The sequence below is a fragment of the Triticum urartu genome, chromosome 2, assembly GCF_003073215.2.
Source record: "Triticum urartu cultivar G1812 chromosome 2, Tu2.1, whole genome shotgun sequence".
Lineage (NCBI taxonomy): Eukaryota > Viridiplantae > Streptophyta > Magnoliopsida > Poales > Poaceae > Triticum > Triticum urartu.
In genome coordinates, this window is record NC_053023.1 from 209,597,708 (window position 1) to 209,613,411 (window position 15,704).

At 43.4% G+C, this 15,704-nt stretch overlaps 1 protein-coding gene and 2 long non-coding RNA genes across 7 annotated transcripts; 2 read left to right on the forward strand and 1 right to left on the reverse strand.

The window, feature by feature from the left end:
- Positions 1–204: 204 nt before the first annotated feature.
- On the reverse strand, positions 205–5,210 carry LOC125536820 (glutamate receptor 3.5-like). 3 transcript variants are annotated; one of them, XM_048700096.1, is made up of 8 exons: positions 4,962–5,206; positions 4,732–4,854; positions 4,309–4,594; positions 2,161–3,503; positions 1,783–2,060; positions 1,660–1,691; positions 1,169–1,575; positions 205–1,057 (listed from the first exon to the last, which is right to left on the reverse strand). In XM_048700096.1, exons 3-8 carry the CDS (start codon positions 4,592–4,594, stop codon positions 617–619), a joined length of 2,787 nt encoding a protein of 928 aa, XP_048556053.1. In that variant the 5' UTR covers positions 4,732–4,854; positions 4,962–5,206; the 3' UTR covers positions 205–616. The 3 variants fall into 3 exon arrangements, with proteins under 3 accessions (XP_048556053.1, XP_048556052.1, XP_048556055.1); XM_048700095.1 differs by having other exon boundaries at positions 4,309–4,854; XM_048700098.1 differs by having other exon boundaries at positions 710–1,057; positions 1,183–1,575; positions 4,309–4,854; positions 4,962–5,210.
- Positions 5,211–7,650: 2,440 nt separating this feature from the next.
- LOC125536821 lies at positions 7,651–12,106 on the forward strand. Of its 3 annotated transcripts, none has more exons than XR_007295233.1 (7): positions 7,651–8,051; positions 8,275–8,413; positions 8,808–8,933; positions 9,203–11,100; positions 11,198–11,271; positions 11,339–11,697; positions 12,016–12,106. It is a non-coding gene; the product is annotated as an uncharacterized LOC125536821 (long non-coding RNA). The 3 variants fall into 3 exon arrangements; XR_007295231.1 differs by having other exon boundaries at positions 8,275–8,382; XR_007295232.1 differs by having other exon boundaries at positions 8,275–8,382; positions 12,024–12,106.
- Positions 12,107–12,544: 438 nt separating this feature from the next.
- LOC125536822 lies at positions 12,545–13,892 on the forward strand. Its single transcript, XR_007295234.1, has 2 exons — positions 12,545–12,735; positions 13,313–13,892. It is a non-coding gene; the product is annotated as an uncharacterized LOC125536822 (long non-coding RNA).
- Positions 13,893–15,704: the final 1,812 nt, after the last annotated feature.

Genomic DNA, 15,704 nt, shown 5'->3' on the forward strand with positions numbered 1-15,704 from the left:
GCAATGTTAAAATTGCTCTTTTTGAGATGCCAATTCTGCAGTTACAGAGGAGAATGTTAATTAAGCTCGATGAGGATTCGAGTCTGCTGGGATGTAAAAGATTTCGGAGTTAAGCGAAAGAGTAGAGATGCATATGTTACTCTTTCATCACAGCACAGCTCAGTAGCGAAAGGAAATGCGCAACTAGAGTACCAGGCACACACCACACCAAACAAGGATTCAGACTCCTCGGCTTATTCAGAACATGCTTCAGATTGATTGTAGCTACAACAACTTGGAACACAAGAGGTTACTTCTAATTTCAAAAAGAAAAGCGCACTCTGACAGAAAAAATTTGTAGCTACAATCTGGAGAGCTTACTTCAGATTTACATACCACAACCGAATGCTGCTACTTCTCCCATCAACAAGTTGGCAACATGTTTCAGTGAAAATACTCTACTTCAGCTGCTCTGGACGCTGCAAGGTTTCCACAGCCAGAGCAAACGGAACACAAGAAAACAGCGTCGTCGGTCCATCGCCACCCGTGGTTTCGGAATCTGCCACTTCAACTGCAGGAGGGCCGCGCGTTGTTCTTTCTGACTATGTTAGTCATGCAGCAGCGATGTACGTAAGTCTTACAGCGGCAATGTAGATGCTTCTTCTGTAGTGCCGATTCTTGCCTGCTGAGAGCCATTAGGCTTTTTCTTGAGAGCATTCTTCACCTCCTCCTCCCTCTTGTCAACAAAAGAGATTAGCGATTTGATGCTGGTTAGCCTCGCTGGCCGGTTCACAATCGCCGCTTCAACCTCAACCTGGTTATTATACTTGCTGTACTGAAACAATATTCGCCAGAAGAAAATCAGGAGAGCAATGGCACATGCAAGGCCACACACCACAAACAGGCCCCAGAAGCTTGACAGGTTCAAGGAGTTTGAACCGAGCTCACTATCATCTGACTCACATCCTTTCTTCCCGCTTAACCATTCATCATGGATCCTTTGGAGGTCGCCGTTCTCTGATAGTGTAAGGATTGCTGTCGACAAGTCCTCGGCAAGAGGAGAGTCTCTTGGAAATGCCTGCAGCAGAAAATAGTACAATAGTAAGATATTTAGGAGAATAAAAGCCAGTTATTTGATCCTTCTTTTTTTGAATTGGAAGAGTTATCAGATCATAATTAATTAACTTACAAATCCCCATCCACCTTTTGTGAAAACCTGACCGACCGTCTTGAATTTACAGTACTTTGACAAGAAGATCTCAACGTATGGCAGCTCATCGATTATTGCAGCAACACCACCATTTCCAGACCCTAGCTCTAGTGCTCTTGCGTAATCAGATGGGCTGTTTAGTGGCACCAGACGGGAATCCGCGATATTGAGCTCCTCCACAAGATAATTTCTGGCAAACGATCCAACTTGATAACCAATTGCGCTTGAACTAGAGATCAAACTGTCAAGACCTTTTATCCCCGATGTTAACTCCTGAACTGTGAGAAGTGATGTCAAGCTTGCCGTGTAGCTTGAGTTAATAATGAGCACAACAAAGAGCCACACAAGGAGCACAAATCTGCCAAGTGCGCTAGAAGTGTTCTCTCCTGTGTAAACCAACAAAAAAAGTGGATATAAGAGTGAACCAAAAGAGTCTTTAATATCTTGACAAGTTTGATTTCAGAACTTACTGTGTGCGAAAAACATGGTTGAAAAGCTAAACCTGAAAGGTGCAGAGCAGACATCATATATCAGATAACAAAAAAACTTGCACACTTTCAAAAACAGAAATGTTATGCAATACATATACTAACCAGCATACTGTCATAATTTGTTGCCTTGGGGTTCCGCGGAACTCAGTATTAGTGCGGTGTTCAAGGATCCAAACAACTGTACCCACAAAGAGGAAGAGCAAACCTAGAACACACCACATCTGAAAGGTGAATGGTTTCAGAAAAGCCCAAGCGTTTGATCCAATCTCCCTTGCTGGAGCTACAATAATGAGACCTGATTCTGTATATGGCTGAGTAAAATCAACAAGTCTTGTTCTATTTGTCACAATAGAGATGTCCCCTATGGCAGCATCAAAGTACTGAGTGGTACCAAAAGAGAAGAACAAAATTAATAAAATCCAGTATAATAAAGATGGTACAATAGTTTTTCAGACTCAATGATATGGAGATGTTACTCACATTTTCGGACACCTTTTGTACAAGGTCACTGTAGCTCGGATTTTTCAAACCATCTCCAAATAAAACAAAACTGCATCCCACAGGGTAAGGCAACAAGCTTATCGCAGATTTGAAAACATCAACTGAAAACCCCTTTACCCCATCAGGCCCATCGTCTTGCATCACGAACTCATTGTAGCTTGTACGCAGAGGAACACCGATCCTTAAAAGCTTCCCATGGTACGGAAACACCCAACCACGGGGTTTCTCAGCAGTCTGACCAGGCCAGATAACATCATGGAGCTGCATATCATTGGTTGTAGAGTCCAGTGATACTGAATGCAAGTCTTCTGGAGCAGCAACTGAGAGACCAGAAAAGTTTGACCAATGCCCAATGGTTCTGAAACCAGTACCACCGATATTCAGGATGTCATAAGCTGGATGGATCAAATTCCCGTCCAAAGTAAATTGTACTTGGCCTGAAACCCCTGTGAAATTTGCCTGCAACACTTTCTCCAGTAATTTATCTCCATTGTTGAGAATTCTGAGAGAATCTAACTGAAGGCTACTTCCTTTTATAGCTTGCAAATTTTGGTTTGCAGAAAAGGATACTGCATTCCCTGCACTCAGAAACTGCTCAACTGCATGAGCAACTAACCATACGGAGTCATAAGCATGTGCAGTGTAAGAACTGAAGCTCGAACGGGTTCCTTTCCTAGTCAGATTGTTCAGTTTGGGCAGCAAGGACTGCTGAATGCCAGAGTCAGCAACATGTTGCCGGAGAGTAATAACCCCCTGCGTATGTTCTGTCGCATCAGAATCAACATGCGCAGGTGAATCTATCACTGCAGAAAGCCAGTCTGTTGCTATCCATACATAGCCGCTATTCATCATCCCTAAAGATTTTGCGGCGGAGAAAACTGTCATCCCAGAGTCAGGGTTCACATGGACAACATAGACACGGGACTCCATTTCATTCACTTGCATCAAGACATCCTGGATTGCAGTCCTTCCAGCATGAGGTGGCAGTTTTGCTTTGTAGGCTATCTTGGCCATATTTTTTGCAAGGGCATCACCTAATGCCGTGATGCCGCCTCTGCCATAGTCATCATCAACATAGATGGCGATGACTTCTCTCCATTGATACTGACTGATGATACTAGCCACAGCAGACATTTGGTAGTAATCACTTTGTGTAGCCCTCACAAAGTAAGGGTATTCAAGGGAAGAAAGGGTAGGATCGGAGGCTGCGAAAGAGATAAGTGGGACTTGGAGTTTGTTAGCAGCATGAGAAATGATGTGAGCAATTGCGGATGATTGTGGACCTAATACAGCGATGACATCCTTGGCCAGAAGCTGCAATGCTGCACAGGTAGCATTAGTTTATCAAACTCTTCCAAGATTTGAATGGGAGATTAATAAATCATATGTTCACTTATAATTTAATAAGTAAAAGAAAACTAAGGAAAGTTACAATTAGAAAAGATGATCTGCTTAGGACTCAAATTTGCACAGTTGCCGTGATATCATGGAACTACCTTATATAGCTTTGCAACTTTCCAATCCAAATTTCCTCTGTATCTGAATTTGATTATGGTGTTGGCTACCAAGATTGAGTTAAAAAGAAGTACTCCCTCCGTAAAGAAATATAAGAGCGTTTAGATCTTTACTGAGGGAGTACAAAAGAAATACAGCACGTGCAAGGAAAGAAACCTCAAGCAAGCAGATTAAAATGGCAAATTGCTAATTTAAATACGATAAGGTTCAAATATCTTCACCAATTGCTACTCATGTCTAGTTATTAAGCGTAGCTAGAAACCTAACTTGCATATCTAGCAGTTTTGTTTGGGTCTGGCTTTGGCTTTATTTTGCTTGCTTCTCTACATAAGTTTTGTTTCAGTTTTGGTCGCAGCAAGGCTTGTGACATGTACTTTGCACCTTCTTGGCGGTTTATTCTAATACAGAATGACGTACGCTTTGGTGCGTGCTTGGGGAAAAATATGTCAGGTAATATTCACCAACTTCTATCTTATGTCTAGTTACTAGCAGGAGAAAAAAAAACTAACTTGCATATCATTATTCTTTGATTTGATACTAAACTAACTTGCGGATATAGAATCAAGACAGATTTGGAAATGAAAAACTGATGAAAGAGAAAGATGTATGAACCTTCAATGGTTCCAACAAAGCAACTGCAATTGGTGTCCTGCATAAGAAGACTCAGTTTTGTCCCGGGGAGTAGGGTTGGATCAGCATTGACATCCGCAACAGCGAGCTCGATAGCCGGCTTCACTGCCCTCCCGATGACCGAATCAAATGTGAAGAGCGCACCGATGCGCACCTCAGCCGGCCTCGACACGCCATTGGTGCCATTCTGTCTACCAGCTATGGCACCGCCGGCAATAATGGAGACACAGAGCAGCAGGGCAGCAAGGTGAGCAGCAGTGCAGCCCATCTGCACAAACCACAAAGCAAGAAAGCACAAGTGGCTTCTTGACCTCCAGAACCAGAAGCTAACACGGATACTGTGTTCTCGATCTAGACGACATCTGTTTCCACCCAAAAGAAGGAATTTAGAGGCCGAGATCGCACCGAGGAACCAGGAGAAGAAGCAGGAGAGGAACGCAGGCGATGGAAATGTTCCTGCTCTGCCCGTGGCCGCCGACCAGCTGCTCGACGAAATGCTCAGCAGGACGAAGTGGCGGCGCAGCTCACCTGCGACAGCAAAAGAGGAACGGAACGCGGCATCATTCAGTTGTCCAACGAGCTAATCGATTTGCTTGCCTGAAGAGAAGAGAAGACGAGGATCATCGGGCGCTTACCAACGGAAGCCAAAGAGCTCCGCCGAGAACACCACGGAACCTCGTTTGGTTTCTTGACCTTGCTGGTGATCCTTGGTGCACGAGGAGGGAAATGCTACGGTCTCTCGGTTTTGGGGGGATATTTGTAGCCATTCTCCGGGCAAATGAAATGCCTGCCTGCCGAGGCCAGGCAGTGGCTGGCACTGTGACGGCGACCGCGGGTGCGAGACGATCGTGGCCTCGTGGGGGCATGATAAAGCGGCTTTCTTTGCTGCCCTCGGCGATTGGATTCCTTTCAGCCATAAAGAGGGAAATGGGAGACACCCGGAAGCTTTGTGTCGCGGACGTCAGGCTCAGCAAAGTTCAGCTTGGACATTCTGACACTGGGTAATACTCTATCTTGCTAGGAATATTGTTAATGCTTTAGACCCTCTCGAATATCTGCTACTCCAGCAGTACTACTAAAGCTCCCCTTTCTAAAATATTCACATTCACCAAAGCCATGTGCATCAAACCATACAGATACAGTGCACTGCTTTGTGTTGGTTCTATATGACTCCACTGTTATCAATATGTCAGTCCTTTTATTTATCTTTTATCAGACTATTAGTGTTTAGATCTATGCATCCTAATTATGCAGAGGTTGAGTGTTGCTTACTATGTATTGTATCCCCTTAAATGCTTGATGCTCTATTTTGAGTTAACAAAAACACTCTTTATTGAAAACAACGTACTTCACAAAACCCTAATTAAGCCCTTTTCTTCTAACCTACTCATGCAAGACTGAATGCCCAGCGATGGACATCATCCTTCGACCCGTCAACGCTCCTCCAAGGAAGGCCAACAACACAGGAAAGCCAATGAAACATTATTCTCGTCACCGGCGCTGCCCTAACTTCACTAGCGACAAAGAACTAAAAAGCCCCTACATGACACAAACCAGACACATACCTAATGTTCCCATTCTTCCACGCCGTAGTGACCGGCGGAGGGTAGGGGGACCCACAGTGGCACCAACAGGCCGAGGGGAAGTGCCGCCGCCTCCGGGTCGCCTTCTGCTCTCAAAACCCTATAACTCCTTTTCTTTTCTTCCCGGCCTCGAAATACAAAAAAGTTAACTCTATTTATTCCTTGCTCCATGCCACTTTGCTCCATTTGGGTCATGGGGCCGCGACCATGGTGCGGTCCTCCACCTAGAGTTTGTGCAAATACTGTAGTGTGGCGCGACCCTGCCTGTGCGACTGGAGGAAGATGGCTCGGGGCTGCAGGTTCTCGGTCGCGTGGGAGTTGGAAGATGTGTTGCGTGCTCTCGTTCACGCGGGTAGTTGGTGGACCGTGCCGTTTCAGCTATGATGTCGAGGTGTTGCGGCGATGGCAAAGTGATCCAACTTGGACGGTGTTGCCCCAATCCGATGGGCGGGGGTGGAGGTGTGCGGTGTTACAAATGAAAGTCCTTCCCGCCTTCAATCGGTGTCGGCAGGGACTAAACCCGTGGGTTTTGTTCCCCTCTTTGGAGGCGTCATCGAGGTGTGTCGGCATCTGCCCCCTCCCCTCGCATTTGAGTTTGCTTGTGTATCTCCGGGTGAAAGCCTAGGTTCAGTTTTCTGAATCGGTAATGGCGGCATCCTCGATGTCGTTCCTTTGTTGGGAGCATCGTGTACGGAGACATGGCTTGAAGGTCATGTGTGGGGCTCCTTTTCTGTGCTCGTTGTTGTCCCAGGTTGATCTTCAACGATACTATATAGGTCGTAGCTGATGCATCCAAGACGATGCCTTCCTCTAGACCAACCAATCTTGCCACCTACTTGACGATGTGTTGTCTTCGGAGGACGCTGTTGGTCGAGACACGACTTTGTCTTTCGGCTTAGGGTAGACCCATGTGTTGTGGTGGCTTGTCTCCAGGCATGCCCTAGTGTTGAGTCTGTACTATGTTTGTTATTCACAATAAGGGTAGTCTTTCATAACTTGTTTCTGCCTTCTATAAGAATATAGTACGTGTAGGCGAACTTTTGGAAAGAAAAAAAACCTAGTTAGCACAATCTGGCGCATGAGGTATTATAGCAGCATTGGTGTTGCGCGGGGTCGATTTCGTTTGCTGTCACCACATACCAGAGTTTGAGTTAATACAGCCTTTCGGTTTGTTAGGCTGGCGTCTACTCCCTTGCCAAGCTTAATGATGTGTCACACGATTTCATGCGTTATGGGCACACTTATCCGCCAAATTTTGAGGCTGTTTGAAACCTGAGTTTACCTCAATCATGCAAAAAGGATGTGCCAAGCATTGTCACACTAGTACCAGTAGCATTCGGTCATGTCATCGTCTCATCAATCACGTGCCGTTCGCCACTCTTTCATGTCTTCCTTTTGCGACATGTGATAAAGGCCCCTTACTTAGAGTAGTAGCAATTTACAGGGAGTGCATGCGGATGAATCCCTCGGCTGGCCGGCTTCGTGCCGTCCCAGGACGCGGGGGAGCAATTTGAGTAAGCGCGTAAGTTTTTTTCTTTATTTGTGCTCAACAAGTTGGCTGCTGTCGAAGAATGTTTGTTTATGATCCACCTGATATTGAACATATAAACCCTTCTAAACTCGTAGTCACAACCGTTGCCTCCACGCCGCCTTTAAATCGCTATGCCACCACCTGTTAATTCGGTGCCCCGCCGGGGGCATTTTAATAATTTCACGTCTAGATGTATAAAACTCAGTCGCTCAGTTGACGAACCCTAGCCGTCGCCCGCTCCCGCACTCTCCTCCCCCTCCTGCCTCTTCCCTTCCCCGCCTACTCCTCCTGTCGCCGCTGCCGCCTCCGCTCCTGCTGTCGCCACATCGCCGCCCCAAACCCCTGCCGCATCGGAGAGAAATCCATGGCGGTGGACAAGCCCGGCGGCGGCGGGGCCTCCTCCTCTTCGCCCGCGTCCACCACGGACCGACCGCGTCAGCAAGAGGAGAGGAGCAGCAGCCGCAGCGCGTCCTCAGTCCGGCCTCGACAAGAGAAGGGGAGCAGCAGCCCAGCCACGCTAGCTGGCGCGCACCTCGTCGCCACCTCTCCTCACCTTCTCCCAGGTTCCTGATCTGGAGCGGGAGGGAGGCCAGGCTACCCTTGACACGCATGTACTCCCCCTTTCCCCTTTGTGCCCTCTCTCTCTCTTCCCCGACCTCTCTTTCTTGTTACACACAGATTCATTGGAGCAGCACACCTGGTTTTAGATCTTTCTTAACTTCTCCTATTTGCTATTGTTGTGTCAGAACTGATGGATATCAAGGATTGCTGCCTTCAAGTTATGTTTCCCCGTTATAAGGACTCCATTCAATTGATTTTTTGTTATGGCTGCAGATGTGGAATGTTCTCACTATCAACTCTGGAATAACTAGCAAGTAGTGGTGTCAATGGCATCCGTGGGAGACATTTTGGTGGCACATGGACATCACGTTCTGGAATAAAGTAAGTCTCACAATCAACTTGGGAAGATGAGGTAGGCTGCCTTCAATTTTCTATCTGGGTAGCAGCAACAAATTCATGAATCTACCGCTTGTTGCCTTTATTATTGTGATCTATGCAAAAAGTAAATTTTGCTTGAAGATTGCAGCACACACGGATTGCTTGGCAGACTAAAATAAGTAGGAGCTTCTGATTGGACCCTTCAAGCAATAGTGTTGTTAATATATTAGTTATTATATTATGTTACTAGAGCATTAGAATAACTTCCTGATATATGTGTTTATATGATTTCTGACATTTACTGCAATAATATTGATGGCCAGGCACTATACTGTGCATAAACAAAAAAAAATCAGTTTTTCTTTTCGTAGTTGCAGCAATTTTCCTGTACCAATAGTGTGACACTACACTACTCTTCATTTTTACAGGCCATGGAACAATAAATAACTTGGCAACGGATACCCTGTGGTCTACAATTATACTGTAATTATGTGTGCACTTTGGATCTATTGGATGTCTAAATGTATTGTTAATCGACAACTACTAATGCAAAGGTATGTTCTATTTGTAATATGAAATGATTCTTATTTGTACCTCCAGCAGTCCTTCTCACATTTTCTATTTGTAATATGAAATGATTCTTATTTGTACCTCCAGCACTCTTCTATCTCTCCTTTTAGAACTAATGACATAAAAAATGTGGTCTGGAGTCTGGTCGTGTTTGAACAAAGTTGGTCAGAATGATATAGTTGTTTTCTTCAAGTTCATTATATTAATTTTTTCAGTATACAGATTATTTATTTGTTCACACAATACATGGCAGGAGATGTGTGTCGAGAGGCACATGAATATGCACGTGGGCTCTTTTTCAGCATGGTAGTCTAAAAAACTGTGGTATTCTCAGAACAGGTAGAAAATGCTTTGCTATCAAACCGGGCAAGTGCAGATTTCCTTGAATATAGTTTATTTTACAATTGTGTTGCCAACGTGCTTCCATTGTTTTATCACCATAAAATAGTTCTAGGTGCTCATATAAAATTTAGTGGCGTGTATGGGTGATTGTAGTGCAGTTTTGTTTATCTGCTTGCATTTTCAGCATTATAGTGTTGATATACTATCTCAATAAAACAGTGAATACGTATAATATGTACAAGCTACATTCAAGTTATGGCAGTGTGCCTGGGTAAGATGAACTGGTAATCTTCTGCTAGCTGAAAAAAACTTTTTTCGTCTTTACATGTGTTTCTTGTTGAAACTCTTTTTCGTCTTTGCATGTGTTTCTTGATGAAGCTCGTGATTTTCAAGTTATGGCAGTACATATGTCTACCCACTTGCATGACTACCGATATTGTCCTTATTTTGCTCCTCCTTAGCCTTGTTCTGTTAGTGCAGTTCTTTTAAATAGCAGGGACAGAGTCCCAGAAAACATGCCTGATTGCTTTTCTTAGTGGCGCACTTGCAAGTATATGTGGTAGTTTCTGTTAGTTTCTCATGCTTTTCTACAAAGTGATAGGTTAATAATGTCATCAACAATTTTTTCCTTAACTGATCAATATCTTAGAAGTTGTCGCTCATTAGTTTTCTTTTCCTTATCTGATCTCTAGCGAGTAGAGTGATTTATTTTCGCAATACCTAATTCTGATCATAGGTAATGACAGATTTGTTTTCATTAAATGAGATTCTTGTTTTGTGTTGATTTTGCAAAATTTCTGTAGCTACATATTTGCTCAATCCAATAGACAGATTTTAATCAACCTTTATTATAATGTATTTCCAATTGTTCATAACTACATAAATTTTTGTTGTGATTTTGCAAGATTTCGAAATTATTGTGTTTCAAAATTGTTATACTGATTCCTCAATGCTCTGTTCATGGCTTTGTTCTTATTTTATCCAAAAGACAGATTTTACTCAACCTTCAGTATAATATTTGCTTTGTTCTTATACTGATTCCTCGATGCTCTGTTCATGGCTTTGTTCTTATTTCTGAAGCTATATATTTGCTCTATCCAAAAGACAGATTTTACTTAATCTTTTGCCTTTTAGAAAAAGGGAGATGCCATTTAGAGCTTACTCTGTCCAACTTGATCTTCAACTTGCCGCTACTGTTCCTAAGCATTTTCCTGAAAACTGTTGTATTTGCTTTAGAGAATGAGCTCACCTTACTCAGAAGATATGCCAAGTAAAAAATTAGAAATTGAACAATTAGTTCCGCTCTTAAATTTTGCACAACAGTCCAAATTATCCAATAAATCATGTGTTAGCAGGGTCAAATTATAGAAGTTGAATCACTTGTTCTAAATTACCCAATCCAAATTATGGATGTTAATAATATGCTTTGTGTTAGACTGTTAGTCAAATTGTCGAAAGCCGGAGCTGGGTTGAGGAGCCGGCCTCCGCCTTTGACCATTACGTGAGAAGCAACACCGGCGTTGGCCGTTCCGTGTGCAGAGTGTGTGAGTTAGTGATTTAATTCCATCCTTTCCATCTCATGATGTGATTTTTCCTTTAGGATGAATTAGTAACTTTGTGTGGAGGTGGCAGCACTACCTGCTGGTTGGTGTAATGCCGTGCTTGACAGGGTGATTTGCAATTCCGAGTTTGTTTAATGGCTTAATGTCTAAGCACTCATCCCCTTATTCTGTTGTGTTGTTACCAACTTGGTTTGCAAGGAACAGACCTTCATCTGTGTACATCAAGATTGCTAATTGCCAGCTGAAGGTTGGTTTTGTTATCTGAGTAATCAGTTTTGTCATGTTGATCAACGATGCAATTTCAGTGAGGATATGTTTATGTTGCTTATTACTGTGCTTGACAGGGTGATAGTAAAGCATGAAGATGCCTAAGCTTATGAGGAAGCTGCAAACTGCGACTAAAAATTCTCACTTCAGGGTATTTCTTTTTACAATTTACTGCGCAGGATACATATCCTTCGCCATTAACATTCTTTTCCTCTCAGGTACTCTCTCTCTCTCTCGATCTCAGAGAGGAAACGAGGCAGCCACGGCCTCCTTGCCCCCCCCCCCCCCTTCTCTCCCTCTCTCCCGTGCCTCCGCGCTACTGCAGTACTCCCGCGCTGCACACAGCTGCTGCTCCCCAACCACGGCGCTATGATGGTGCTTGCTCGCCTGGTCGCCGCCTCGTCTCGCCCAATCTTGATATAGTCCGGGGCGGCGCCGGCACCGCTCGACCGCGTCGTTGCCTCCTCTGCGTCATGAGAAGCGCCACCATTGCCTCCACCCCCACTGGGCAAGGAGCTCGAGGTGTTTGGGGGTTCGTGTTTCCTACACAGGCCAAAACACTATTGGAGCCTTGGAGGTGTGTGTGCAGCTCTAATTTGCTAACATCCTTTTTTCTTTTACCGCTGAATGCATCTATCAAATGAACTGTGTGGGTGCTTTCAGATAAGGTTACTGGGGTTTTGTAGATTTAGTATGATTCTGGACCATACTCTGAAACTAAAATGTACTAGATCTGTACCCCTGTATCTCTGGACATACTTTGGAACTAAATTATACTATTATGCAAGGTTGTTTCTAATGACAGTAAACTGCATAATGATGTTTCAAATTATTTTGCGCAAGGTTGTTTCTAATGACTTGTCCATTTGCTTATTTCCTTGTTCGCCATCTGGAGATTGACAGGCCTGGAGTCTCGCTCGCCTCTGTTTTCCCCCTGTGGACACACATGAGACTCAGATCTTGGCTCGTCGTAGAGGAATCGATAGGCAGGAACAACCCAGACGGATGCACACAAGGTACTCGATGGTTTTCCCCCAGCACTAGCTTTGTGTTGAGTTTGTTTTTGTATTTTTCTGTTTATGACTGAAGCGAGAAGCTACACATTGTTGTTCTCCTTTACAGCCTCACGCATACACACAGTGCACATCCAGGCCGTGCAGTACACCATGACCCTCTCACCTTTGCCCATGCCTGTTATACGTGTGCAAAGCATGTCAATAGTGCCCAGCACAGGAGCTGCACCCATGCTACATGCCCTGCTTTATTTGTTACAGTTCTACACAAGTGGAAACCCCAAGCTAAATTATAGAGAACAAAAATAGCTCACAGTCAGAGATCAGATTGAATGAGGACCGGTGCTCTAATTGATTCTTTTGCAAGGAGGGGTTTCAGTGTTCAAACATAATGCATTTCCATTTTTTATTTGTTACAGTTCTACACAAGTGGAAACCCCAAGCTAAATTATAGAGAACAAAAATAGCTCACAGTCAGAGATCAGATTGAATGAGGACCGGTGCTCTAATTGATTCTTTTGCAAGGAGGGGTTTCAGTGTTCAAACATAATGCATTTCCATTTTCAGTTTGACCAAACTTGTATGCGGAGTAAAAGGAGAAGGTGGGGGTATAACGACATATCCGTGATTACATGGTCAAAATACAGACCTAGGATATTTGAATGTTTCCATATAAATGTTATCCTCTACCCGCAAAATAATAATATAAATGTGGTCGTCTTATATTTCGTAGCTTCCTGTTACCAGGATTGATAGCTATCGTATTTCATTCCGTTGTTTAGTAATGAATTGTTGTGATGCATTTTTTACTTTAATCCTTGCTACTTTTACAGCAGCCTTCTCGCGCAGATCATTTTGTATAGATGTATAACGGCATGCCCGTGATTGCTCTGTAAAAACCCGGCCTAGGATATATGAATACTTCCATATGTGCAGCCTTCTTGCGCAGATCATTTTGTATAGACATATAAAGGCATGCCCGTGATTGCTCTGTAAAAACCCGGCCTAGGATATATGAATACTTCCATATAAACATATGCCTCTTCTATTTTGTAGTTTCTCATTCTAAAGAACGATATATATCATATTTCATTATGTTGTTTCGGTAAATAAATTTCCTTTCTGATTCTTTTTTGTTAAGTATCCAAGTAAGAGTCTGATTAGTGGCGGTGATTTCAGAGCTCGAGGCAGAGATGGCGGAGCTCGGGCGAGCTCGAGACTATGGATCCAGGGCTTGAGTGCTCACGGGATGGAGGTGCTCAGGATGGAGGCAGGGGAGGGCGCCCTGCGGGAAGTGATTTATGTGCTCCTTGATCAGGTTTTTTATAACTGATGGCATCTTACATTGTTGTCTTTTACCGATTAACTGGTTAAAATGGTCTTAGATTTCTGCTTTCTATTTGCGCCAGTTTCTTTTTACAAGAGATGAGATCTTACACAATATATTTTTGCCTTGGTTGATCTAATTAAACTTTTCCTTCAGCACGTGCATATGATGTTAATATAAAGCTATTTGGAAGTACATATCCATGGGCGAAAAAATATTATCATGTATTTTGTCTGTCATTTTGCTTGTGTTGATGTAGTTTATTGAGCTTTTTCACACGTCATGATATTATGCCTTAATTTCTACTAGGCTGCTTTTACATTTAAAATTCATTGTACAAACATTATTTACCTAATTTATGGAAACAATAAATTTGTAGCTCAGGTCACCTAGGAGATAATGTAAACCAAGTCGCTCACCGGTTTAAGATGGTATGTTCTGAACTTTCGTTGCTTTATGAAAGGACAAAAGATGTTAGACATGCATGCTACTACAGTTGAGCCATTTTCAGTTTTCTACATGAGCCACAGTGCCGAAGCCTTTGGACAGGCACTTTGTGGTAGAATGTGTCAAACATACTCCCTCCATTCCAAAATAGATGACTCAACTTTGTACTAACTTTAGTACAAAGTTGAGTCATCTATTTTGAACGGAGGGAGTAGGTCTTTTTGCTAAAATATGTGCTGTGCCGATGCTGCAACTAGCATACGCAAAATCACTTTGCTGTATATTTTTCATAATGCTACATTCCATCAATTAAATGACTTCTTATTGTTTTGAATCTACTTACATAGGTGTTTAAAGATTTACTTTGTTCCAGCGACTACTTTGGATCATCAGGCTGGCCCACATCCACGCGCTGCTCGGCGTCACCAAGTCACCGGCACAACTCCTCACGCCCAGGCCGTTCAACATTTTCTTCCGCTTTTGGTGCGTCACATTTAGAGTCTTTCTTTCCCATTTTACCGTGTTTGCATGGTAAGATGTTTGGTCGGATTTGAAGGTTCGTAGCCTTGGCTCCAAAGCTTCAAGCTCTTATAGAAATTAGAACTGGGCCTTTTAAAATAAGTCCTGCATAATAGTGTTGTTCAGTGGGATGCAGAATTTTTTTTGTCTGATCGGCTATCCTTGGTGCTGATTTAAGTACTGATTTCATTATCATATGACTACAATAAAGAAGCTGTGTGTATAAATATTACTAACTGCTGATAGTTTGCATCACTGATTTCAATTCTGTTGGCCCTCCTTAAGATTGCTTGGGAATGTAAGGCTTGAAAGTTTCAACCCTGTGCAATGTGCTTCTCGGCTGTGGATTTGTGTCTGACTAATTAACAGTTCTGTTAATAATGATATGTCTTTGAACATTATATGGGGGTATTGCATCGCTTGTACTTATAGTAAGTGGAATTTTTTCTCATATGTTTCAATATGTGTCCGAATAATATTAATGTACACTCTTTCAATACATGGCTTACTCTTGGCCTTTGCGCCATTGGCGCAACTGGTTATCTAGTATATACAGAATCTGATCTGATACAAGCTGCTCTCAGTGAGAGAGACCAATACATACGTACATCTCTGTTGCAACCTGGTTATCTAGTATATACAGAATCTGATCTGATACAAGCTGCTCTCAGTGAGAGAGACCAATACATACGTACATCTCTGTTGCAACCATGTCTCCGTTTTTTTGACCCGAAACTGTGAGAATTTCTTCTCACAATAATTTTTATAATTTTTCCCAAGTTTAAGCATACAACCAAAAGAGAAGAAGCTAGTGTAATCAAAGCTACGAAAGAAGAGACCAAAACTAAGCTATGCTAGCCTCCGCAAAAAAAAAAACCCCTAAGCTATGCTAGCAAAGAGGGGGAAGACTAAGCTAAGCTAGCTAACAAGGAAAATCAAACACAACAAGGCTTCATTTGGTTTCACGCCCGGGACTTTTCCCTGGGCCGAGAAACCACGGACATAATAAACCCTAGAACTCTTACGATCGCATTTGAAGGCCCACGAGAAAGGGGTACCCCTCACCTTTCCGCGGCCTTTCCCCACGAAAGGCTCCCAGAAGTGCAGATGTTGTGGAGGAAACCCTCGCTCGTTTTGTCTTGCACTCGTGAACGACTAGCGGTGACGATTGAAAGACCTTCTCCGTCCACCGCTCCCGTCTCCTCCGTACACTGCTCCTGCGTCCTCCGTTCGGCGACTGCGACGCCCCTGCCCTTCTCCCTTCGCCGCTCTGCTGCT

What these genes read in the sequence shown, in the direction of transcription:
- LOC125536820 (XM_048700096.1), bottom strand. Translation starts at nt 4,594, where the DNA reads ATGGGCTGCACTGCTGCTCACCTTGCTGCCCTGCTGCTCTGTGTCTCC. An exon ending in CTTTGTTGGAACCATTGAAG is followed by an intron (nt 3,504 to 4,308) that starts GTTCATACATCT and finishes CTACCTGTGCAG; the next exon opens with CATTGCAGCTTCTGGCCAAG. An exon ending in CAAAAGGTGGATGGGGATTT is followed by an intron (nt 1,058 to 1,168) that starts GTAAGTTAATTA and finishes TTTCTGCTGCAG; the next exon opens with GCATTTCCAAGAGACTCTCC.